The following is a 25,918-nucleotide window of genomic DNA, read 5'->3' as shown; positions in this document are numbered from 1 at the left end:
TCAAATGAATTGTGGGCGGCGTGGTGTGGTGGTGGCGGCGGGGGGGTGGAATCGGGGTCCCTCAGAGGGGTGTGTGTGTGGGGGGGTGACGGAGGCGGCGGCGTCGGCGGTGGGCTGGGCTTAAATTCTTTCAGGCTGCCCACAGCTCCTCCTCGTGCCGAGTGTTGGATTGCAGCGGATGCTGCTGCTGCTGTTCGCTACTATCCGTGCGCAGAGTGCATGCAGGGCGCGCGCGCGCGAGAGAGAGTGCGAGCGAGCGAGTGAGCGTGGGGCCCCCCTTCTCTCAAAGTGGCCACGCGTAGCTCTCCACAGGCGCGATGGTGCTGAAGTGAGTGGAGCTGGGCCGAGGGGCATGCACAGGGTAAGGCCGTCCTTCTTTTGAAATCGAAACCGCGACGATCGTTCGACGCAGCATTGATGACCGTTCCGTAAATTGTTTTGTCGCAGATATGTTTAATTTGCTTATCATGTTTTGTGCGAGCAAAGTCGGTCGGATAAGACTTCATGTAACGGTGCATAGCCTATAATTCTGAATGGGTGGTTGTGGTGTGGTTGTCCCCGTAAATAGATCTTATTATCGGCGTAGGCTCATGCAAGCCTACGCCAATAATAATGGTCCACGTGTAAGCGTGTGTGCTCAATTAGAGAGGAGAGGAAATTATGCTCACGATTTGTGTTAGTTCAGCAAATTGATTTAATTGTAGATGATACTGTCGTGCGCTTGATATACTTTGGTGAAAATATAAAAGCTTTTTTTTCCTTTTTGGTGTAAAAGGCTTCTTGCACGGCATTATTGCTTCGCGCAATGCCAGAGGGAAGTGATTGTAATGTATTTTTTCCCATTAATACATTTTGACATTTCCATATAGCTGCTTGTTAAATAAATATGTACCAGAATGATGAAATTACACAGGGCACATTTGTATGAAAATGTATTATCTCTCAGGTATTCTTATGCTTGCATATCTTTTAATTTTGCATATCTTCTGCTGGGTAGTGATAAGTAATCATTGATGCCCAGCAGGATCACCGCATCCATCCATCCATTAATTTAAACCATGTTGTTGTTGCTGTTGTTAATGTAGTGTAAAATCTGTAATTGGATTTTAATCCAGGTAAACACGGGTTGTTTCTTTTTCGTTAATCCTATTTGTATTCTCACCAAGAAAAATAATGGAGTTGTGTCAAGTTAATTTGGTCCATGTGCGCGTGTGTGTGTGGTTTTTTTTTCAGCTGCCATTGAAAATGTCATATCCTATGCGTGCGTTTATCTGGACAGATAATGCGATCAGAAGGTTGCACTGGAATTGCCGGTCAGAAGTTAAATAATCTCATCACCCCTCCAGGCTTGATAAAATTAATGCCACTTGTGCAAAATCATAAATGTTTGTCCTTGGTAGCAGCTGACCCCTCTCCAACAAAAATGTGGAATTTCCAACACTTGTTCAACGCTATAAACAGAATCGAGTACTGCCGCACGCTCGCTCGAGTAGTACAACGCTCGTGCTGTGGCAATTCCACAGCGAGGATTTTGGATTTGTGCGGGGGGGGAGGGGGGCAGTAATGTAGCGGTTATGGCGCTGCGCTACGAACCCGGCGACCCGAGTTCAATTTCCGCTCACGGCCAACACCAGTGAGGATTGTCTGAACGGGTCCTGGGCCTCCCCTAGGTCGACTCAGCTGTCAAACGAGTACCTCGTACGGTGTGTTAAAACATCGCCACTGAGGAGACAAAGGCGGTCGGGCGTGGTGTTGGCACCCACCCCATAGTGTACCGTGGCGGCCTTCATAGGTGCTCGCTAACAGCATTTACCCCAAAAGTCTTTGCTTTTGCCTTTGTGTGGACTTCACAGGACAGGAGTGAGACCGCCTGCTTCTTCCGTCTCAACCGTTGCTGCACAAGGATGGGTCGCTATTTAAGGGGCCTGTCCAGTGGAGTCGCCCGCTGGTCAGACTCGTCACCGTGGTGCTACTCGTGTCCCCCAGCAGCCTTGAGCATGGGACTCTTGCTGGTGGCTTCCTGGAGTTGTGCAACGGCGGAGCCGAGAGGTGGGTTTGCGGCACGCCTTGACCTGTCCTTGGCTCGGCGAGTGTGCTGGTCCCCGCGTGCGGACTTTAATAGACCGCCGTCAATGTTTATGGAACAGCGTGCACCTCCGCCGATTTCCTGCTGTGTATCTACAGTGCATACGCTTTTATTTTGCTCTTAATCGTTTTGCACAATCCAAATTGGTGTTCTTTTTAGTCATTATTTTTTATTTATGCAAATGCAATTGCATCAAGTTTTTACTTTAAAAAAGGCAATTCTCTCAGGTTCCCTACTGAGTGCATTTCACGTAGCATTGCACTTATTTATGAAGGTGGTTTTGATGGATTTATTTGCTCTCTTGGCGTATGTCTATCGAGGCAATATTTGTATATTTCATACCCACGTGACTTTACCGAAAGAGCCAAAGAGTATAATATTTGTGTAACTATCTGGGACTCGTCGGTTGAGTAAAGCAGCTTGCAATCACAGGTTTGCGAGTTCAAATCCTGGTCGGGGGTTCAATCCCGCCATAATTCCTCAGGGGGCCATTAAAAATTATAACACTTTTGGGGAAGTCAGCAGTGGTTGTCATATGGAAAAACTCACCCTGCCATAAGAATGTGGAGTTTACACCACCGGCTGAGGACTATAAATAGGAGATGAGTACCCGCTCACGGCTCAGGGCAGGAAATCGCTTTTTACATTTTTCTAATTATTTATAATGTCGCCACACACCGTGGCCCACGAACACACACACACACACGTAGATTTCATATTTCTTCCGTGGCATAAGCCCCTCCTTTTCTTAGGTATGGTCTACGGTGTAGTACCCTGGCTGGATGTAGTACGGCACCACACTATCTGCCCTGCGATTAGCTTGATAGAAAAAGTTACCCTTTGACCTGCTGCCCTATGATGCCTCTGGCGATGTTCCGGCTGTCCACTTTTAGCCAGGGATTAGCTACAGGAACGTAATGTATATTTCCAATCAATGTAATCTCAACAAACAAAAGCCGGCTTCGTGCAGAAAAAAAAAATCCAATAACTTGTGCAATGATTTTTAGATAAGGATTTATGTGGCGTGTACGAACCCCTTTGTGGAATTTATGGTCAGTGTGTTATGTTATTCCAATAACATAGGTGGGTCATGCAGTGGCTGTTAAGTTTTTGGTGTTGTTTATGGTGCCTCCCCATTAAATATGAGTCAATTTGTGATCAAGGCTATACCAAGTCAAGTCTGCAACTATAATAGGGACCATCCAGTGACTGACAGCTGAATAGATTTTTTTGTAATTTTTAATTGTAACGTACACTGGCTACCTGCTGCCATCACTGGATTCCAGCAAAATAGCGTGCAGAGGGCAATCATTCTTCCACGTAATAATCCATTTACTTAATGAATACATCGATAACATTTATTCAGGTAGCGTTTTATGTTTTTTTTTACGTGTGATATATGACAAATTAAACCAGGCATTCAAGTGGTAATATTTTAATCACCGTAGGATATACTATTTTTCATGTTTTATCTTAGCTTTGGAATTCCGAGGACTAACCAGACTCAACCTTGCCAAGTTTCTTAAATCTGACGAGATCCGGCACATTCAGTGTGATTTGGGCTGCAGTGTTTATACTCATAATTCTTGTGTTGGGAAGACGGACAATTCATTTTAATAATCAAATATGGTTCAATCCACTGCTGGATGAAGGCCTTTCTATAACGTTGTTATCTCTGGTTGTACTGGGTTACCACAATCCATCTCATGAACTGATCTAATCACTTAATCTTCTTTGTGGTCATCCTCTTGGCCACATTATCTCCTTTGCCTGCCATTCCATCACAAGTTGTGTCTATCGGCAGTCCATTTTTATAAATATATATAAAGCAAGGTTAGTGTGATTGCTTTAGATAAAGCCTAGAACATTGCACAAGTATGGTAGATGGATGCTTGAAACTTGTCAAAATCCATGCATTACAGAGTCCGCGTGTACGCATGTGCATTGCCGATTCACTGAGCAAATATATAAATATGAAAATAAATGATTCACATTAATTGATATTAGCATAGAACGTGCAAATATTTTATTTACACTTTTCATATACATTTCTCCAGTAAGAATTTCATGGTCTTTTTGCAATATCACACCAGCGAATGCAGAGGTAAAGTCTGTCCGAATCCCATACCTTTGGGTAGGTGGCGGTGTAGCCTTGCGTTGAGCACAGCAACCAATAATCAATTTACATGACTAACGATTCGATTCCCACAAACTGACCAATAAATCCTGCGGGGCTTTGAAGCCATTGACATGCCACCTTTTTTTGTAAAGTGGACAATAAAGACCCCAGGAAAATCGTCCATAATAGTTACCCATTGTGTACCGGTATCTGGCTAAGAAATCTCTTTTTAACAAAATTATTCACGTTTTAAATTATAAAAAAAGGAATAATTATTCTTGCATAACTATGTTATGTAGGTTTCACTGTGCCAAGGAGATAAGTTTAATGGGTTCCTTGCCATGGCCAGTTAAGCATTTACGAACATTGCGTTTCCTGAATGGCATTTGTAAAATGTATAAGCTTTAATTTAAAAAAATACGTCCAACGCAAGATTGCAGTCAATGTTAATGTGCCACAAGATAAGACTACATTTTGCATTGCGCCGCAATAAACTTGGTTGCTATTTTATTTACCAATACTGCAAATTATGTTACAGCAGACAAATGAAAAAAAGACATTACTAGAAACTCAATAGAAGAAATGTAGCCTGATTAACAAACCAAAAAATGCTGCCAATCGGAACTGAGATGTCTTGGGAGCAGCCGGCATTTAAATATCGAAGTCTTCAACGACCTACATTCGTCTTCATCTTACGGTTTTTCCGTGTTTTACTCATTCATTCGCCATTTGTCATCGGGATGTGACTATCAGCACGTCGATACAAGGAGCATTAGGTCCAACCAGTAACTGGCAGAGAATCTCCCCGGCACTGGGTTTAATTATTGGTGCAGGACACACAACAACCACCCTACACAATTGATTGACGACAGAGAGCTTGTTTATTAATAAGCAGTGCAATTTGTTGGCTCTTTGGAGAGAGAGAGAAAAAAAAAACATTTGCATTGAGTAGCATTACATCTTGAAACATGTGCAATGAATGTAGACATCTCTGGCCGTAAACATGCGAAGCATGAAATCTGTTTGCAGAGTGCTCTGTGAAGCATAGTCTTGTGGCAGTGACCTTTTACGTTAGCAGCAATAAGCAATCCTCAAGACCAGAATTTTTGGCTTCGAACTTTCCACGTGTTACAAAACAGCATGTTACATGTCACTCAAAAGCCTCTTAGGGACAGATTTTGGTCAATTGTGGCATTTTTTTTCATTCTTCACAAGGGCTTTTGAAAAATGATCAGATGCACCGTTGATGCAAAGACGTATGAGTCTCTGTGTGCTCCCTCCCACAGTGCTGATGGCCTCGTAGATCTTAATAAAGTAGAATGGGAGAAAAACACAGTAAATCAATGGAGATGCACACTGGATTAAATCATACCCTTTCTCCACGACACTACAAATTGCCAGGCACTCTTGCCCATAAATCTGCATGGCAAAGCCACCCACTCCAGTTGATGGAGCCAATTTGTCTGCCTGATGTATTTCTTCCCTAAATATGGCTTTCTCGGGTGGGGTTGGGTTTTTTTTTTTACAAGGTGACGCCATCACATCAGCGCAGAAGCTCCACTCTAATGGAAAAAGCCGTGTCGGTCGCGTCAAGTAGTTGCTGATTCAGGGTGGGTTTTTTTCCACCTTTTTCCACCACTGCCCCCCCCCCCCCAAAAAAAAGACCCCATCTACCTCCGTATAAACTCACAGTATTTTCTTTACAGTAGATAGGAGACTCACGAACGAGCACTTTCCCAACACATCACCTTAAAAGCAAGGCTAATTAATAGCCCTGAACTCTGGCATCTTCTCGGGGAGTGACGTAGGAACCTAGAGATTTCCCTGCGGCCGTGAAAACTGTAATCCTAAGCCTTCCCTCGGAATGTCTAATGCATTTCTAGACAACTGTGAAGCGTTATTTTTAAAACAAGCAAACAAAAAAAGACAGGCCGACCTGCCACTACTTTCGTCGTCTGACTAACCGGCTGCCGTTGCCGTACTGCAACGGGGTAAGTGCAATTCGGGGTTATGAACAGCTTTCGAGCATTGTGTTATTGTCCTGTAACGTCTGTTTCACACAGCGCGTGGGAATTTTTTGTTTTGTAAACAGAATAGTCGATGATGACAGAAAAACATTTCATCTTGATGTAGCTTTATATAGACCATGCATATAGGGTGGAGCGGTGGCAGAGGAGCTATCACACTGAACCATGAAGACTGTAACCTGAGTTCAATCCCCGGCAACAGATAACATCGGTGTCAAGTGCAATCTGAACCGATTTTAGGCCCTCCCTTCGTGAACCCGTACTAACCATAATAGTGAGGTATGGTTAAACAACCCAACAGCCAACTTGGCATGGGAAGGCCTTCATGCAACAGTGGAATGACAAAGGACTCTATAATATATATTGTCTTTAAAAATACATCTCATTGAGAATTCTGCGTGGCTTTGTCTAATTATATTGGGCTCAGATGAAATATACGTTAATCTGCAAGGTTGGCTGTGTTGATGTGTGCAAATAGGAACGTGCAATGACTGTGACTACATTATAATTCTGATGAGGACCAAGATCTGTGCGCTTTAGACGCGGCGCAGTTTTGAGCAATCCGGTACACTGCCTGCTGTGTTGTTTGTGAATTAAATCATGTTGTAGCCTACAGATGATTGCGCCTTGCCAGCCCTGTACTTACACAGGCAAGACAGCAGCGCGGGAGGGGTGTGTGGGTGATGGATAAAATAATGTTTACTTGCAGGAAATAAGAACGCGACAGGCAATGTCGACGTGTCGGCCCCGAGCACACACACACACCAAATCCTCCTGCAGAGATTTCCGCAGGATGTGAAAAGTGGAAATGCTGCACTCTCATGTCGGGCTACGTTGCATCGAGAACACATCGCATGAGTGCAAAAAATATATAAATGAGCCAGCAAAGAAGAATGAAAGCAGAACAAAACGATTTCAGATGGAGTTACGAAATATTTAAAATTCTTTGAATTTTCTGGGGGCAAATTCGAAAAATGTCAATTTCGCAGCGAAGCCTCAATAGGATTTAATACTCTTCGTCACGAAGGTTTTGCATTTGAGATATTTGGCCTTGTGCATGAATGAGTGACTAGGAGAAAAGCAGACTACCCGCAAAAAAAAACCCAACAAGTATATGATGAGGACGACACTTAAGAATTCACACAGATGGATTCAAGAATCCATCGTTTTATCGTCATGTCCTGGCCCCCTCGCTGTGGGTGTTAAATGTTGAATATGATGCACCTGTAATCAGGTGCAGAGTATTGCACATAAAGCCAATCCTTAGGTCTCATGGGCTTCACATCTGCACTCCTCTGATTATCTGTGAAAAGTGCTCAATGCATGCACGGTACTATCCTACAACCTCATTATGGATGAGTTATTAATTTCCAGAATGGTGTCTTGAAGGGTTAATCATGACAACGCGAAGAATGTACCTCTGATGCATGCACAACAATTAAAGTACGACCTCAAAAAGTTATACATTCACCCCAAAATGTAAGTTAAATTGATCAACTCTAAGCACACGTCCAAAAGGATGTGTTTAATATGGGGAGGTCATATGGTCCAGCGGTAGCGCATTTTCAGCTGGTCGCAGACGTTCACGGTTCTAATCCAGTGGCCTTCCTAGTTAACACATTCATGCGGAGGGAGCTGGTAGGAACGTTGGGTTGCTCGGTCAATGGCCAGGGTCAACGGCGGCGTGGTGTATTCTGCAAATATGCCCGACTGTGAAGTTGGGCACCACGGGGTGACCAGCCCCTCCCCACCCAACACCACCCCTCTCACCCCCCACCCAGCCCTACCCTCCCCACCCAGCCCCTCCCTACCCTCCCCACCCAGCCCCTCCCTGCACGACGGACACAATAATCCCCTGTGGGCTGGTGTAACCTGGCGGTTCCTACCAGTAAAACTGCTGGTGTATCAATTGTAAAAAATAGTACGTGCAGTCTGCTTCACAGTGGAGGGGCAAGATCCCCTGATGCCATTTGCAAGAGTAGGCCATTGTTCGTCAGCGTCACGGCCCAAACTTGCCAAATTTGAAAAGTCACCCACAAGTTACTCAATTGAAATCTACAAAGCAAATCGTCGAACACTTGGCAAGAACCTCTTGAAAAGAGTCTAGAGACTCAGTGAGGCATTCCACACACAGACAGTTGCACACTGACACGCTCACGCACAAGATTAGAATGATGCGGTTTCAAACAAGGACACCTGCACAATGGTACAATCTTTAGAATTTAGAACCATCTAGACTACAACTTTGTCCATTCCCTAAAGCAGTGTCAAAATATTACTGGACTATTATACTTACGTTTTTGCAACGTGCAATATTTGTTTGTGATCCAATGCCAAATGTAGCCGAGTAGTTAATACATATATGCCTCAAATGCACCTACCATATGCAACGTAAATATACAACAAAACATCTCACCTGCTCACCATCTGCTAATTTACGGGTTAATATAATATACTAATTCTTTTCCATGAACTTTAGTAATTTATTTCTGAAACCCCATATTGTATGTGTTGGTGCTAAAATGTTCCTGTTTAGCTGCTTCCCGGAGCTGAAATGTCAAGCTTCACTTGCTTCAAAGTTCCCTTAATATGCTGCATATAATAGCATTAGTGTCACATACTGACCATCTATTCCGCGCATTAAAGTGTGCAGATTAATGCATTACTTGCAGTAAAAACACACTGGTCGAATCACCGTCTGCCAATGTGGCATTTGCTCTGAATTTCACAAAATGAGCGCATGACTGCAGTGTGCAAATTACGAGAAAACTCATCGTGACGTAAACATGTGTGTGTGTGGGCCTGCAAAAAAACAAGTAGATTTAACGACGTACAAATATGTGCATCGCATTGCATAAAAGCTCTCAGCCTTAGCTAACAAAAAAACTCAATACATTTGTGAATAACACTGCCATAAAAGATAAATATATAATAGGTGACGTGTTGGATAATGCCCCTTTATAGCACATAATGCAGAATCAGCCTTAACCAGAAAACCAGTTCAACAGAACTGCACGTACGACCATTTTGTCGCTTAGACCACCAACTAAAAAAAATGGAACATGTAGCCATTCCAAGAACAGACAGCAGTGAAACAAATACACAGCTGTAGACCGGTTTCAACCTCTCTAGGACTCGTCAGTACAGTCGCCAATGTTCGATGCTGCCGGGCGCCGTGGTGGCGAGATGTTAATTACCTCGACTGGTATAGAGGAGGTCGTGGGTTCGATCTTGACCCTGACGCCTGTATATTTGAAGTTTGCATGTTCTCCCCGTGGTCGCGTGGATTTTTCTCCGGGTCCTCCGGGTTTTCTCCCCACATTTAGAAACATGCGTTTAAAGTATTTGGCTGCTAGAAATTTGTCACGTGGTAAGCCAATTCGTTGAGCTATTATTTTCTGCCAGGTCGCTTTTGAAAAAGAGCTATCGAGCTCAGCGGGCCATACCTGGTAAAAAAATATATATATATACCTCTCATATATGGAACGGACTCACGGACCCATTATCTTGCCTATACAGCAACAATAATTCAAAACCCTTAAATGACAATAAAATCCCATCACAACAGAAACATTAAGCGTGCCCTCCATTTGTGCGGCTGTTGATGAAAAAGATGCGCAGCTGCGCTCTCCACAGCCATGCGTATCTGACGTGACCACCCAATGAACGGGCCGGGAAAGCAGTGTCAGGACAAATACAATTACATACAATCCGAGCTGCTGTGGCTTCACCCACCTTCCCCAAGCGCTCCTTTCCTCCCTTCTGCTTCTCCCCCGCCTCTTCCCCCAAATAAGCCCCCCCCCCCTCCTCCCCGCCTCTCAACTAAATTCACTTAACACCAGGCCAAATCTTTGTTGCCACTCTCAAAAGATCCCGCTTCACTTAACCTAATTTACGTCGTCTCTTCACCGAATCGGAATCCCCCAAAGTCGGGCAGAGTTGCCCGGTAATGAAACACAATTGCAGGGTAATTGTGTGCCCGGAAATGAGCTTTGTCGCACGTGTCCGTCGTGCAATTAGAAAGGAGGCTCTGGCGTGCTGCCCAAGCTGTGGGGACATGCGTAGATCGGTTCGTCGCAAGCCGTGCCGAGGATAAACATTCCTATGACTCCAATGCAATAGTAACTGCCATAAGTCATTCAAATCCTTGTGAGGTCAGAGCAGATGCCAGCATCACTGATGTTCAATTTTTTTAAAGCAACCCCGATCTCATTTGATGGCCTTAAAGTGCATTCATGTTTTTTTTATTTAAGTGCTGGGGCGGCAGTGGTTTGGTTTGTTGGACTTCACTATCTGACTATGCATGCGTAATTGTTTATGGATGCATGTTATGCCACCGGTTTGTGCAGTGGTTTAGGCAGCTGTGTGGTGATACAAAAGGCCACCTTTAACCCCCCTGTCCCAGCTATGGATCTGTTGTTAGAGGTATGAGAGCTAAGCCTTCAGAAGAGAGAATCTTGAAAGGCAGTTATTGTCTGCAGATTGTATGGGAATGGTGTATATGGTATGCAGAGTAATTTTTATTTCCTATTATTTTATTTCTCCCAGCAGCAGAAAAAAATATTCGCTGAGATAAATTGTTTCGCTATTATTCAAAACATACATCAGTATAAAAAGAAGAAAAAACCCCTCCTTACATAGCATGGCATGTTGTAAAACATGGAGAGGGAATGCTGTTATAGATTTCTGTAAGGATACTACTGCATCGCAATAGATTTTTCTATCAGATGTAATCGGAATTGCAGCTTAAGCATTGCCTTAGAATGCAGTTCCCTATCAGGACTTATGGTAATAACCGCTTAACCTTTTCCGTGTAGTGTAGGTAGCAATAAAATTGAAATTATAGTAATGGAATCGCAATATCGTGTTACAAAGCGTGTTGGGCTAATGCAAACGTAGTCATAAAACTGCCTAAAATTAATTGTTCCGTGTGTTGTGATATATGCAGTACTTGCATAATGAGCAAATACCCGTGTGTGTGTGTGTGTGTTTTCATTAACATAGTCTGCAAACATGATTAATATTAATTAAACCTAATGTCGTTTTATATATATACAGCTTGTTTTATTGCGTGAATATGGACGCACAACACGTAATATGGAGAGAGAAATAAAATTATAATGTATTAGTTGTTCACTTGTTTGGCTCGGAAGCAATATCGCGTTTAAACAGAATAACAGTTTATATATATACACAAAGTTCTTTCTTTTCGCTTCACAGAAGCTGCATGGGTTATAATAAGAATAAAATAAACCCGTGAGTAAAAGCGTTTGATTGAACAGGTAGTGATGTTTTGATTTAAAGCTTTTGTGACTGCAGGGATTCATATTCTTGTTTCTTTCGGTAAAGTCACGTAGAAGGGAAGCAATAAAATAATAAAATATAAAGCAATAAAATTATCACGACATTTCGATTGCAACACAAGCAATCACCATCAGGTGTGAAAACCACAGCAAGAAAATTAGAAAAAAAGTGTCCGTTTTTGGTGATAACGTTAAAAAAACGCCACTTTATTTCAAATTTTCTTGCTGTGGTTTTCACACCTGATGATGATTGCTTGTGTTGCAATCGAAACGTCGTGAGAATAGTATTGTTTTATATTTTTATTATTTTCTTGTTTCCCTTCTACGTGACTTTACCGAAAGAACCAAGAACATGTAGTGAAATGTTAGCTGCCTGGCTTTTTTCCCCCCGCCACCCCGCCACCTTGCGCCTTGATGAATGCAGACAGGTGCCGACCGCGCTGAACGTATGGATTTGCCACGAATCTGCAAGGGGCTGGTGGCCAGGGCATTGGCCACCACAGTGCAAACATTGCAGTCTAATTCAAACATTGGCCCCATCAACCCCCTCGCATGTTTTGGGGTGGCGCAAGCTGTCACGGCGGGCGGGCGCTACTCGGGCACCCCCCCCCCCGCCCGCCTCCCGACCAAGGAAAGCAGAGGCAGTAGCCGCCCTGTCATTCTCGCGGTATTTGCTCAGCAGATAGGGCTTCCAATTTACCATGGAAACTTACAGACAAGCCTGATCCCTGACTCACCCCCCCACCCACCCACACCCACCCCCTCAACCCAGTCCATCTCCCATAATGGGGGACATGGTTTTGCTTGGACCGTGAGGCCATTTTGGTTGTAGATACTCCACTTGGCTTGACAGGATGGGACACTCTGCCAATGTGAAATATCTAAACATGTTAGCGTGGTACTCGACGCGCATGATGCACACATTTGACAGCGTACAACATTGATTGTATGACTCAATGCAATAGTTTGCAGCGGTCAGCAGACTGGCGACGGTTGACATCGGTGGCGAGTGATATCGGGACTAATCCTGCGTCCCTCTTTACCAATCCGCACTGACCAGCGTAATGGTGGCCAACACGGAAATCATCTAGCAGTGCAATGACAAAGGGTAGTAATTAATTCGTCTGAACATTATGGGGGCCTCTATGACGTATTTCAGAGAGCTGTGGCATTATGTGCACCCGTTACCAGAATGTGTGACGGCGGCCATGGGTAAAAAAAAAAGACAAAATAAATTTAGCAAAAAATTGAAAAGTCCACAAGAAAGCGTGTAGCGATGCACGTTTGGCATCATATTGAGAGACATGGACGCGTATCAGATAACATAGACCGATAAATGACAATTCAAATAATTAAGAAAAGCAAAATGGAGCTTGGGTAGGAAACGTCACATAGAACGAGCCAAAGGTCAAGAGTAGTGACAGATCTGCAGCCAAATAATGGAAGGCACCCAAGAGAGTAGGTCGACTGAGGAGACGGAGAGATGAAATCAGCTCTTGCGCAGCTTCTCGGTGAATCGTTACATTGCATGATTGTGGGAGATGGCGACAGCTTTGGGAGGGAGGTCTTCATCCAGCAGTGGATCGATCGTGGCCGACGACGACGATGACGAGACTTCTCGTGTGCATGAGAAGAACGAAAAAAGTCTCATGTGAAAGCATTTTACTGTTTTGTTATGGCACTTCGATGATACATTCCCGCATTAGGGGTCCGCAGCGAAGCATGAACATCGTAATGTAGAATTATACGACGTCTCGTAATACACTTCTGTGATAGGGGTCGGGGTCATTTTTCCGCAGGTGCTTTAACTAATTCTTTGAATTTACAGCTAATAAACCCGCGGCATAATTTGATGTCAATCAAATTGATCTAATCCTCGTGATTCTGGTACTTGCTAATCCAATTGGCGTTGTCTAAGTGACTTTGTCAGATCGCGCGCACCGAGGTCTACATTTTTTCTTAAAAATGATTAATCCAGATATAATCTGTTTCCAATTTATCGTGCTAATTTTCTGGAGGAGAAAAAAAGGAATTGATATTATGCGTTCAATAATTTCAACACGTTTTAAAACAGAGCCTAATTAACAAAAACAACAATAGGTGCAATGCATGCCTAATTGTGTACGGATACGTGTTGTGCAAAATCGGTCAAATGTGATAACATTGCATAATGTTAAAATGAAGTCCCACATTTTTGTCATTGTCGTTGGTTTGTAGCACGTGAAGACAGTGGGCGGGGTTGGTGGTGAAAACATTGATGAATGCTGTGGTGGAGATGCGGTTCAATTCGGAGAGACTACGTTTAATCATTCGCTTTCCCTCACGTAAAACCAAGTGCCAAATATAAACAAGGAATTATATATATATATAAAAATGTTGAATAAATACATTTAACAGCCGTATATTGTGTTGTGTTCGCCTTCTTCATTTTAATAGCAAGATCAGCAGTGTAGGAGTGAGGTGGAAATAATTGCGTTTTATTGGCCTCGGTCTGACTCATTAAAGGGAAGTATTAGGGCGCAATGCTGCTGAGGATGTTTTGCTCCTTAAGCTCATAAGCAGAAGCCATGTTTAATTGAGAAAGTGCTTGTAAAGATGTTTAATTGCGGCTCGAGGTGCTGCCCTCCCTCGAGAGGCAGCTGCCGGAGGGAGCTGTGTGCGCGCACCGCGAAGCCATCGTCCTAATTAAGTGTTGGGTTCATACGCCCCCCTTCCTCTGCTCCTTCACCCACCCACCCCCACCCCCACCCGGCCTTCCCATTCCCATCTCTACCCCCCCCCCCCTACGTAGAACACGGCATCGTTAAGTGGTCGTGTTTGCACACGAGGCATGTTAGCGTCGCCTTAATGGGTGTGCGCCAACCCACTCGTGGTACCCACTGCGGCAGAGAGGGGTGAGAAGGGGGGGGGGGACTTCGTGAGGCCCAGGGCTGGGCCTCTGTGTGTCGTCCGTCGCCTTTCTGTGTCGCCACACCCTCCATTAGAAGGAAACAGCACGTGTTGATGCTTAACTGCAACAAATTACTGTTAGGTCTATACCAGTGTTCTTCTCTCATTTTCAATGGGAGCACTTTCGCCGATAAAACATCATCAGTGTGAGAGTCGCCATACATTTGAAATCATTGGGGTTTGTTTGACAGCATGATACAGCATGATGGGGTGCCAGTGGCCCTTGGGCCTTGCAATGAAGAACACTGGTGTATGCCCTTATAAGCAGTGAATCACATTCACCGTGTTTGTTATACGCCCAAACTACTTGGAGTGCCCAATTCACGATACGCAAGTTTGGCAAATTCAAATTCAGGTTGCATGTCAACTCGGTCCATCATCATCCCCATGGGGTTGATGAATAAGTCACACTTTGTGGGAAGTTACAGTGGTCACGCCCTAAATCGAGAGACTGGCTCTCACCGATGGAATGTTTCATGTCCACCATTGGCCCAAGGCCGCGTGATGCCCCAATGTTTCATCTGAGCAGGGACACACTTCGACATCTGACCAGCCACTGTGCACCCGTGTGTTTGGAAGCGACTGCGTGTTGGGAAAAATGAACTGAGCTTCCTGAAGGTAACTGTGCATTTTCAGATACATATCACGTTGCCGTTTGGGTATTTGGTGCAACAAAAAGTAGTCTCAATTCGTGGGTGTCTGGAAGCCTGGGCTTTCAGGTGGCTGCAATTCATTCATGGGGAAAAAGTCAATAGAGTATGAGCACACAGAACATCTACAGACTCTAAGAGTATTTCCCTTGCTGATGTCAACAGTGTAACAGCTAAATAGAGTCCAGAGACTTATAGAGATCGGCACGTGCCATGTAAGGGTTCGTACGAATGCTGTCCGTATGTTCCTTAAGTAAAGAAAATGACGCACCGCGGTAGCGAGATGTTATCTCTCTCGCCTGGTATGCAAGAGGTCGTGGGTTCGATCCTGACCTCCCAACGCCTTTAAATTTAGAGTTTTCATGCTTCTCTCCCCGTGGTCGCGCGGGTTTTTCTCTGGGTCCTCCGGTTTTTCTCTCCACAGTCAGAATCGGCATGCGTTTAGAGTATTCGGCTGCTATAAATATCCTCACGATAGGCCATTTCATTGAGCTATCATTTGTGGTCAGGTTACTTCTAAACAAGAGCTATGTAGCTCAGTGGGCCTTACCTGGTCAAATAAAAATGGGTGAATAGTTTTAAAATGCAAACAAACTCTGCTTGTTTCAGTTGATGGCCAACACAAGGTGGTGCCGCATTTATGCATGTTGGTGGTATATTGGCATACAAGGCATTCAAGGATTCCTGCTATTGTATATCCCTATTTAAGACACCATTTGCGTATATATTGATATGAATGTATTTAAACATCACGTTTTGTTACCTGCACAAAAAAGTTTTATAAATTAAGTACCGTAAAATGCATTTGCATTTAAATCCTGACATTTTCTGCAAATGTGAGATTTTTGCGTATATATCTTGCGAAGAATTTGCACGGATATTGCCATTTTCCTGAAAATGGATTTAAATGTGTGACAATAATTTACAGATTCCAGCTCTTCTTGTGTGAGCTGTAACACAAATAGGCTTTTCAATGCAGCTGGGTGGCAGTGGGTTTATTTTACTCAGCAAACCGACTGAGCAAATGTGTTTTAATTCGTTAAGTTTGCATTGGTGATGGTTAAAATGTTGTAAGTTAGAATCCTAAAGAATGCACGGACAACGGTATTACATTTGATGAGAAATGTTCATCGCGCAGCCCTGTCAGGAGCGCGTGATGTCCGATTAATGGTCCGAATAGTCGCGCATCATCTTCATTGATAGATAATGTTATTGCGTTTTGATTATAGGTACTCCGCCAACACCTGCTCTTGAAAGCTAGCAATAGCATGGAGGGGGCTTCATTGGACATGTGCATATGGCATGCTCATTTTCCCTATAAACCTATATTTCTTTGCATCCCTTCTACCGCAAGCAGATTTTTCACTGACGGCTAATCTAATGTGCTCCGGTAGGCCGATAGCTGCTGGCTATTGCGTAGGCTCCCTGCAGACTTCAATGGAATTCTCAGCAAGGGCACCCCATTAGATAGCAAGCATCATATCATACAGTGCACGAGGCGTGAAACACAGATTTCGCAATCTACCTTCCAACCCCCCCTCCCCCCCCGTAGCCTCTATTAGCGAAAAGAAAAGTGGCCCTCGCATCAATCAAGTTTGGCTGTTGTCAGCGGGCGACGTTTTGCACGGGCACAATTTCTCCTGAAATTTCCCCCCCCTGAAATTGTGAGCATCTGCCCACCCTGTGATGCGTGCCACTCCGCGCTACCGGCAAGCCGGAGGCGCCGGCGAATGCTGCGAACGCTCCCGGCGGCAAATAAAAACGTCGCGCAACGGAACCGGCGAGCGTGGGGCCTCGTGCGTGCACTTTGAGAAAGCGCCGCGCCCACTGTGTAATTTGTCATGTCAAAAAATAATTATTAAAGTCCTCAAATGGGGGTGTGTGTGGGGGGGGAGTGAGGGCTCACATTGTACATTTCATTCCATGCGACTGAAGAGAAATAGGTCTGCGTGACATGATTAGGCTGTCTGAATGAGTAAAATAGCCGACAAGTGTGCTTGCACGTCAACAAAGGGAAGCCAAAGACGGCGAGACCCGGGTCCGGGTCGGAGTGCTCAGAAGTTTCCCGTAGCGCACAGTTTAGCGTGACAGCAAATTGACCCGTAATTCCTCCGCCGTCAGAGAAAAAAAGTCAACTCGAAGAGCCTCCCGCTCGCACTCGATTTGCACCGTGGGTGATTGTTAATGAGATGGTGCAGGGGGACAGGCAATTACTTGCTGTGTTTACACAACTGTCGTCATCGCGCCGGTGGCCCTTACGGCAGCAATTTTTCTCGCTAATTATTGCACAAGACTCTGGGCACATATTTTTTTTTTCGGCCGCGCTCGCTCTCGCCTCCCGCCTCTCCCCGGACGATGTCGTGATCGTCTCGAGCAAACGCGCAGGCACGATTTAGATTGTTAATCCGACGGCAAGGTTTTTTGTTGTCGTATTTAATTTTCTTCTGCGGCCCTGGCTTGTTCGGCAGGCCGTTGCTGGTTGCCTGCGTCCGTGCGCGTGTGCGATCTCTGCAGCAGGGGGCGCTGTGGTCGTGTTGATGACGCAGCCTGCGTGCAATGAGACCACCATCCGCGTGTTGAACGTGATGCGTTCAGCGTTTTAGATGCAGCGTTCCACCTAACTAATGAAAACAAATATCCATTATAGAGGTTTCTTGGGTAAGATCGCGTAAATATATAAATGTGTCGTTCAAACCCGCCGCCACCCGACACAGCCAACTAGTAAGGGTTGTCACGTGAACAGAACGTGGCCAATTCGTCACGAGTATAGCACACCGGTGTGTTGGAGAGTAAATCCACAACAATTACAATTTGAGTACGACGTTTCGCCAGTAATTACAACTAGCATCATCAGGCGACAGCCAGTCATAACAAATCTGTGGCGGGTTTAACGACACGTTTATATTTAATCGATCTAACCCCAAAAAACTCTATTATGGATAGTACAGTATTGGTCGCGAAAGCATACGTGTTAATCTAACAAAAATTATGCTTTGAAATAACTTGCCGATCAATTGAGTACTCATGAAGCCGATTGTTCATTTAGGGATGAACGTCGGGCTGGATTGCCGTGCTCGGGCCCGACAACTGAAAGTGAATTTCACTTGCGCTACATTTGAACACGTGACAGTATTTGTGAATCAGGGCTTATCAACTGAAACTTGAAATGAAATGGAGCAAAAAAGCTGAAAAGTCGGCAAATAAGCGGAGGGATGTGCGTGCTTGGAATTTACACTGACGAACAGGAAGAGGAACACGTGGATTAGAAAATATACTCAGGTTTAAAAAAAATCATATTGCCTGTGAATAAAAGTCAATGGGCTTGGGCATGACGCGTCACAGGAAGACACAGTAACCGGTGGTCGATACCAATGACGGAATGGCAGCTGAAGAAGGAAGCATGCCCAGCAGAGATCTCGCGATGAAGTCTGCTCACATGCATGTTCTGGGTCGCTTCGCAAGACGGAGAGAGATGCCAATGACTTAGGGAGGCATTCATCAAGCAGTGGATGAATCATGTTTAACGATGATGAGAAGGAGCATTCCACAAATCATGTGTATATGTAGGATCATGACTGCTTCCATAAATATACGTTAGTGACCAGAGGAGACGGCCTGTCAGCCAATAACCTATGCAGTGAGGCTATTTAGTATGGATAACCATTGAGATGTACACGGAATCTCATAATTTAATGTGCGTCACCTTTGGTATCTCATCTGGCTCTCAAAGTACGTTTCATCTTTGTTTTATTTCTTTATCATATTACATTACAAAACGGAAACTTGACATCACTCTGAGCCCAACATTATAATCGAATTCTGTGCTGATTTTTTTTTCACACTCAAACGAGAAGGAACTGATTGGCATGTTTTAAGCTCGCTTCAGTTTGCTTTTGCTATAGTCCATACATACATGTTCACATAAATAATTCTGAAAATATAAACGTCTCAATACAATTACGAATGATCTTGTTTTTTGTTCGTTTATTGGCCAGTCTGTTAAAATTATCTGATGTTTTTTCCAATGTATGGATTTAATTAATGATCTATCCCTTGAGGCAATGCAAAAGCGATGCCCAATATTGCCAATTTGTCAACTTCTCCTGGCACTTCTCCGTTTAAATTGATCATACCGCTCAGCTCATGCCCAGTCTGCATAACCATACGTGTTCCAAATTTCTGTAGATATATTCCGTAGTTGTATTGACCATCGTCATTCAATAGAATAGCTCTATTTTTCAACTAAATCATTTGGTGATGCTGCGTTGGCAGTAGTGCACAACCACAATTCACAAAAAACTCAATACAGTCAATAACACTGTGGCCCTAAATGTGTGTGTGTAATATAATAGGTGACGTTTCTGGAAATGGCCCTTTTTCATAATTTAAATAAATGTAATTGATGAACGTCTTACATTTTTTGGGGATATTTTTTAATGGTTGCTTTCACAACTATGCAGTGGCACGAATTTTACACACACACACGCGCGCACGCTCGTGAAAGATAAACCGAACCAAAGAGCCGCCTCTCCCGATGAGAAGGCAAACACGTGTTAAAGATGAGTCTCATATTTTAGCGAGTGCTATAAATCGGGCGTGATGGGCTCACATGAGCGCACTGTGCATACAGTAAGTGGCAGTGTGTGTGCTACCGGATGATAAATACGTGAACGTGAGGGGGCCGCCGTGAGTGATGGAGGTGTGTGTGTGTGCGCACACGCCAGTCGCACTCCACGGCACGTCCCCAACGTATCGCACTTAACATGCATACCCGAGCGCAGCTTGGTGCTGTCCGCTTGGACAAAAAAAAATACCCTTGCCTGCCGCTGTTGGTGGAAGCGGAACTGCGGGTGATTAAGCAAAGTCGAGACATTCAATCTGGACGTAAAGCTTTCGTGACTGCGGGAATTCATATTCATTGGGTCTTTCGGTAAAGTCACGTGGGTAGGTTCAACAAATAATGACATCATCTTGATTTGAAGCTTTCGTGACTGCAGGAATCCATACTCTTTGGTTCTTTCGGTAAAGTCACGTGGGTAGAAGACGGTTGCTTGTGTGACGATCGAAACGTCGTAATCTATTATTATTTTTCTACCTACGTGACATTACCGAAATAATCAAAGAGTAATAATAAAATGAACAAAAAACTACGACGTTTCGATCGCAACACAAGCGACCATCATCAGGTGGAGGGAAAAAAAGACTTTCAATTTGATAAAGTGAGACATTGCCTACGTTTTCCATTGTGCAAAGGCAAAATGAGGCGGGCGGGCGGCTGGCGGGGGGAAGGTATTTTCGGGAAGTAGAGGGGTAGGGGGAAATGCGGGAGCTTGCGAAACAGAATAAATTAATAAGAAATATTTTATGGGTCTTTCGGTAAATTCTAGATTTGAAGCTTTCGTGACTGCAAGGATTCATATTCTTAGGTTTTTTCGGTAAAGTCACGTAGGTAAAAAATTAAATTAAAATTAATTAAAGTAAGCTTTCGTCTTCAGGTGGAACCGTCACAGCACGACTGTTGCATCAAGTAAAGCCACGTAGATATAATTTTTTTTTAATATCACGACGTTTCGATCGCAACACAAGCAATCGTCTTTAGGTGGTTTTGCCGAAAGACCCATAGAATATGTATTCCTGCGGTCACAAAAGCTTGAAGTCAAGAAATTAGTAACAGTTACGGATCACGTGATGCGGCTTGTATGGGGAAAAAAACTGCCACGAAACGCGCGGTGGCGTGAAATGACCCCCCCAGGAAAAAAAAGACGTTCATTAAAAATGCTCAATTCTGGCCGCAGCCTTTTAGTTCTGGTGATTTCTATTGCAAGCCGTTGCGTCGACCTTTGACATATCATGGGACCGTTTTGCCACCATCAATGTATGGAAAAATAAGAATAGGTTTGTTTGCATGCTCACCACGAGTACTCTATGTGGTTACTGTAGACTTGATCCCTGGAAAAAGGTATCAATTTGGTGTTGGAACATTTTAACACCTGATTTATTGTCATACTTTGGCATTCTGTTGGTAATTGTGATACATTCGGTGGCTATGCAAAATATGAGTCGGTGGTGTATTTTGTTTTATTATTTACCGCTTCCCAAAATAATGTTTACAAGTAATTGACATTAAAGTGTAAGTAGAGTAATGATTCAAATATGACGCACCCTTTAATAATTATCCGAGGCTCACACCTTCCGAAACAGGGCAATGCATTCTCGCCGCAATGACGCGCACAAGCGATGGCGGACGACTGCACGGGAATGTGCTCCGAATATTGCCCAGAAGTCTCATTTATCCTTGTCATTTGAACCCTCTTCTTGGTTCTTTCGGTAAAGTCACGTAGAATGTAAACAATAAAATAAAAAAAATAAAACATAATAAAAAATTGTTTACATTCTACGTGACTTTACTGAAAGAACCAAGAAGATGAATACCTGCAGTCACGAAAGCTTAAAATCGAAAATTTTAACCCTCTTCGATGAACAAACGTTTGACAGATCTCGACGCGGGCAAGTAGGGTGTGGAGGGGGGGACACCCCAATGATATCAAGACCTCTTGCGCCGCCCTAAGGGGGTAACACGACGCAAATTGACATTCTCGTGCTATAAGTCCCGAAGAAATGCTGGCGCGGTCAGCGAAGAGGTGAGGGGATTAAGTCGCCACCGCGCGGCATTGTTCTGGCAACAGGCCGGGTGTTGGGTTTCGCTCGCTCTTAAGGCCCGCGGCTGTTCGGGAGACAGCGCCCGCTCGGGGGGGCTCCTGGACCCGTCAAGCAGGGTGGCGGAGTGCGCGGTGTCTGTTTATTATGAGCTGCTGGGCTTTAGTGCATGGGTGGAGGAGGGGGCAATGGGGGGGGGGGGGGGGGTGAGAGAAGGAGGGGGCCGGGGGGGGGCACGGCAGTAGGAATGTGTCGCCTTCACTGAGCCGTTTGGTGAAGAGCAATAGACGGTTTTAAGCTTTCGTGACTGCAGGAATTCATCTTCTTGGTTCTTTCGGTAAAGTCACGTAGAAGGGAAGTAATAAAATAATAAAAATAAAACATAATTTTTATTATTTTATTACTTCCCTTCTACGTGACTTTACCGAAAGAACCAAGAAGAAGAGCAATAGACGGGTTAGTGTCCAGACCTCGTATGGTGTTGGTATGAACAATAACACACACAAACTAGATTCGAAGCTTCTCTCTCTCTGTTTGTCTCTGTGTGAGTCTCTCTCTCTGCTTGTGTGTGTGTGTCTGTGTGTCTCTGTGTCTATGTTTTGTCTCTCCCTCAAATTTCGCAATCTTTGGAAGAACGTAATCAACCAGGTGGGGTGTTGACTGTTGTGTTGGCCTACTCTCTGTATCGCATTATATTTTCAAGTTTACTATGTTTGTTTTCTCATTCATTTGTACCTGATGATGGTTGCTTGTGTTGCAATCGAAACTTCGTATTCTATTGTTATTTTATTTATTTCTACGTGACTTTATCGAAAGAACCAAGGAGTAATAACACAACACAACCAGCTGTAAATGTGGATTGTATGCAGCGCTAGTGTTCCGCCTTCGTGGACTTTAGACTTAAGTGCATTTTTGTTATCTAACCGTGCATGTTTTTAACATCACATTAATGCACTCGACAAAAGGGACGGGCTTTTCGCGAGCCATTGCTCGATGAGGGCAAGACCGGCTGAGACAGACCCACCTGGCATAGATCTTGAAAGGGCTTTGAACTTTCGAGCCCGTCAGCCGTCACTGTGGAAGGTGCAGAACCAATTGACTCTAATTTCGATGTCGCACGCCCGCGATGAAAGCTTGAGTCGTGAGTCAGAGTTCTTCTCATCTTCTATTAATTCAACACCCCCCCCCCTCCTCCTCCCTCCACGTCTTTCCAAGTACGGCACTGGAGAAGGAGCCAGGCTGGTAGTCCCTCGTACCCCGCGGTGGCATGATAAGGTGCGGGAGAACGGAGCGCACGCCCACTCAGAGGCCCCCTTGATTCGACCAAATCTCGTCGCACCCGGGGAGGGGGGGTGGATCTGGACAGGGACTGTGCTTTTGATCAATTGGTTCCCAACCCCACCACAAATGGGTGCATAGCACAGCTGCGCAATCAGGGCAAAACCAGCAGTATGACCTCGACATTGAGACCACAAAGAGGCCATATCTTAACAGACCCAGCCAACGGCGTTTTAGGATGGGGAATGTGGGGGCATAGGAGGCGGGTGGAGAAATCTCAAGGTTTCTTTTTTGTCCATGAGTCTCGTTTTTTTAATCAGCAGTTCTTTAAATTATTTGTTTTAGCAACACAAACATATCTCCAAAACCATTATACTGAAGTAATACGACTGGAATTTTGCATTAAATTGAGAATGAGTTTGAGTCTGTGAACGTTATTATCAGCACTGATGTTTTTTTTTTCCTTTTTATATTCATGTTTGCTAGAAGGGAAACTGTGTCATCTCCCGCGACGCTTGATCAGCTGAATGGCTGAAACTACTTCTTAAATTTGCAGAAGAGGCACTGGGGTGGACGATGCGCGCATTTCAGTTTGATTAGAAGCCCGGGAAAAAAGAAAATTCGCCGCCTTTGTCTCGTGATTCTGAATGACAGTATCCCGGGGGTGGCTATTAGGCCGCAGCGAATAGGATAGCATTTTAAATCCACATGTAATCCATTTTTCATTTATATCCCTAACCCGCTAGGCATCTCCGGATTGTGCCTGTGATCATTGCTGCATCTCTGCCCAGTTCTTTTAATCACTGTCTCCATTCCCATCCTTCATTTATTTACATTACAGCGCATCTTTCTATCGCTCTCTTGATATTTTGCTTGCAAATATTATTTATTTCGTGGACAATGTCATTATTTTCACGTCCTTTTTACATGTATTTACGTTACACATATATATATTTTAAACATTGATGCACCGGATACTATTTCATATACCTATTCATCCCGAGCGAAAAAAGTTCAAATGTATATTCAATTACGGCAAAACATATATATATTATTTTTCACCAAGGTCAAATACCACCCTTTCATATGTTTTTTTCATATAGACTGAAAATGTGCACACTGCCATTTCATTTCTCCGCATGACTGATGGCTACGATGCCATGCATTTAAACGACCCAGGGCTCCACAGATGTTGGAAGCGCGCTGCTTTGCTCTTGGATGCAGAGCACTCTGTTAGATTCACGTGAGCACATTTGCTCTCTGTTATATTCACGTGGGCACATTTGCTCAACTAAACAGCACTCATGCATTGCGAACGAGGAGAGAGGGCCTCATTAACTACAATCAGCATTCATGCTCTACCCACCGCTGGCTGAAAGCCTCCCCAAGTCACTGCAAATTCCTCTTGGTTCTGCAATGCAACCGTTTAACTTGCTCCCGCATGTTTAATATTGTTCCATCTCCGAATGTGGTTGTCCCTGGATTCTCGGAATAAAAAATAAAAAATCAAATACCATTATGTCGAGTGTCTTCGTAGACTACACAATATATTTGTCTTGGTGGAAGTGTATGCATTAATCCAAGCACTCTGAAAACCAAGAGACTAACCTAAATGTTATATATATATATATAGAAGTGATAAACCCATTTTCATGGATGGCACCACTACAATAACATTGCATGAAGAAAATAACAAAATATTAACGCCACGAAATGGTAGGATTTCTCCATAAATCTGGCTGTCGCCTGATGAAGCTAGTTGTAATTACTAGAAAAACGTCGTACTCAGATTGTAAATGTTGTGGCTTTGCTCTCCAAGACACCAGTGTGCTGTACTCATAACGAATTGACATGTTCTGTTTACGTGACAAACCTTACTAATTGGCTGTGTAGGGTGGTGGCAGGTTTAACGACACATTTATATATTTACGCGCTGTAACCCCCAAGAACCTGTATTATGGACCATGGAAATTCTTGTGAAATTATTCTTAACAATGTGGGGAATTTTGGATTTTGTGTCACCCTCGTATAATTGGTTTCGTGAAAAAATAACCGAGCAGCAGAGGCTCGTGTTATTGGTGTGTAATTTGATTGTATTTGCTTGTGGGAAGTTGATCGACTGCGCGTCACAGCACACGCACGCTTGCAGATGGGTTTCTGAAGGCGGACGTGGCGGCGTTTGTCGTTTCATCGGCCGAAGCCAGGGAAAAACTAAATCCAAATACGGCCGCCCTTTAACGGCTGACCAAACGCAGCACCACGTCGAAGCCGGTGACCGTGACGCTGACGGGGCAGCCTGGGAGAGCTGGGGAGGGGGTTGCGGTGGCCGACTCCACGGCTGGGGCGTGGGGCCACGGAAGTGAAAGAACGCCGTACGGATAAAGCGGTTGGTTGTGCCAGTGGTTATGGCAATTGAATTTGGCCTCTCCCGAGCTTAACGCACAGAATGACGCCCAGGCCTTTACATTCAGTTTATTACATCAAACGGCTGCCAAATTGGAAGAAAAAAAATCTAAAAAGTTGTCAACGCAGCGTTTTTTTGGTATCGTGAGAATCAAATCTTTATTCGTTTACTGAAATGAAGGCGGGATGGTTTGTTACATATTTTTACACAGCTAGTCTTTTATTTATCTAAAATCCTGATTACTCTTTCTTGCAACAGCATTATATATATACATGTGGTTTTTTTTTATTCCGTTCACTGCCCTATAAAAAAATAAGACATTTACTTGTCACGTGAGAATGCAGATCACGATGTCCTGACGTATCAGTGACATGGCTTCTAAGAACACAATTTGTGCAGCAGCTCCCCGTTTGAAATGTTGTACAGACAGACACACAGAGAGAGA

At 44.1% G+C, this 25,918-nt stretch overlaps 1 protein-coding gene across 1 annotated transcript in view; it reads left to right on the top strand.

Moving 5' to 3' along the window:
- The first annotated feature begins 238 nt into the window (after positions 1-238).
- Positions 239-25,918, top strand: part of LOC133347856 (roundabout homolog 2-like) — a 277,152-nt gene continuing 251,472 nt past the window's right edge. Inside the window, 2 exon segments of the mRNA XM_061560535.1 lie at positions 239-361; positions 1,854-2,049. Of these exon segments, the coding sequence (XP_061416519.1) occupies positions 353-361; positions 1,854-2,049 (205 nt within the window). The 5' untranslated portion in view covers positions 239-352.

This window comes from Lethenteron reissneri, chromosome 26 (genome assembly GCF_015708825.2).
Source record: "Lethenteron reissneri isolate LAM-NWPU_2019-01 chromosome 26, ASM1570882v1, whole genome shotgun sequence".
Taxonomy (NCBI): domain Eukaryota; kingdom Metazoa; phylum Chordata; class Hyperoartia; order Petromyzontiformes; family Petromyzontidae; genus Lethenteron; species Lethenteron reissneri.
The sequence above is the reverse complement of the archived record's forward strand: the minus strand, read 5'-3'. Positions and strand labels throughout refer to the sequence as shown.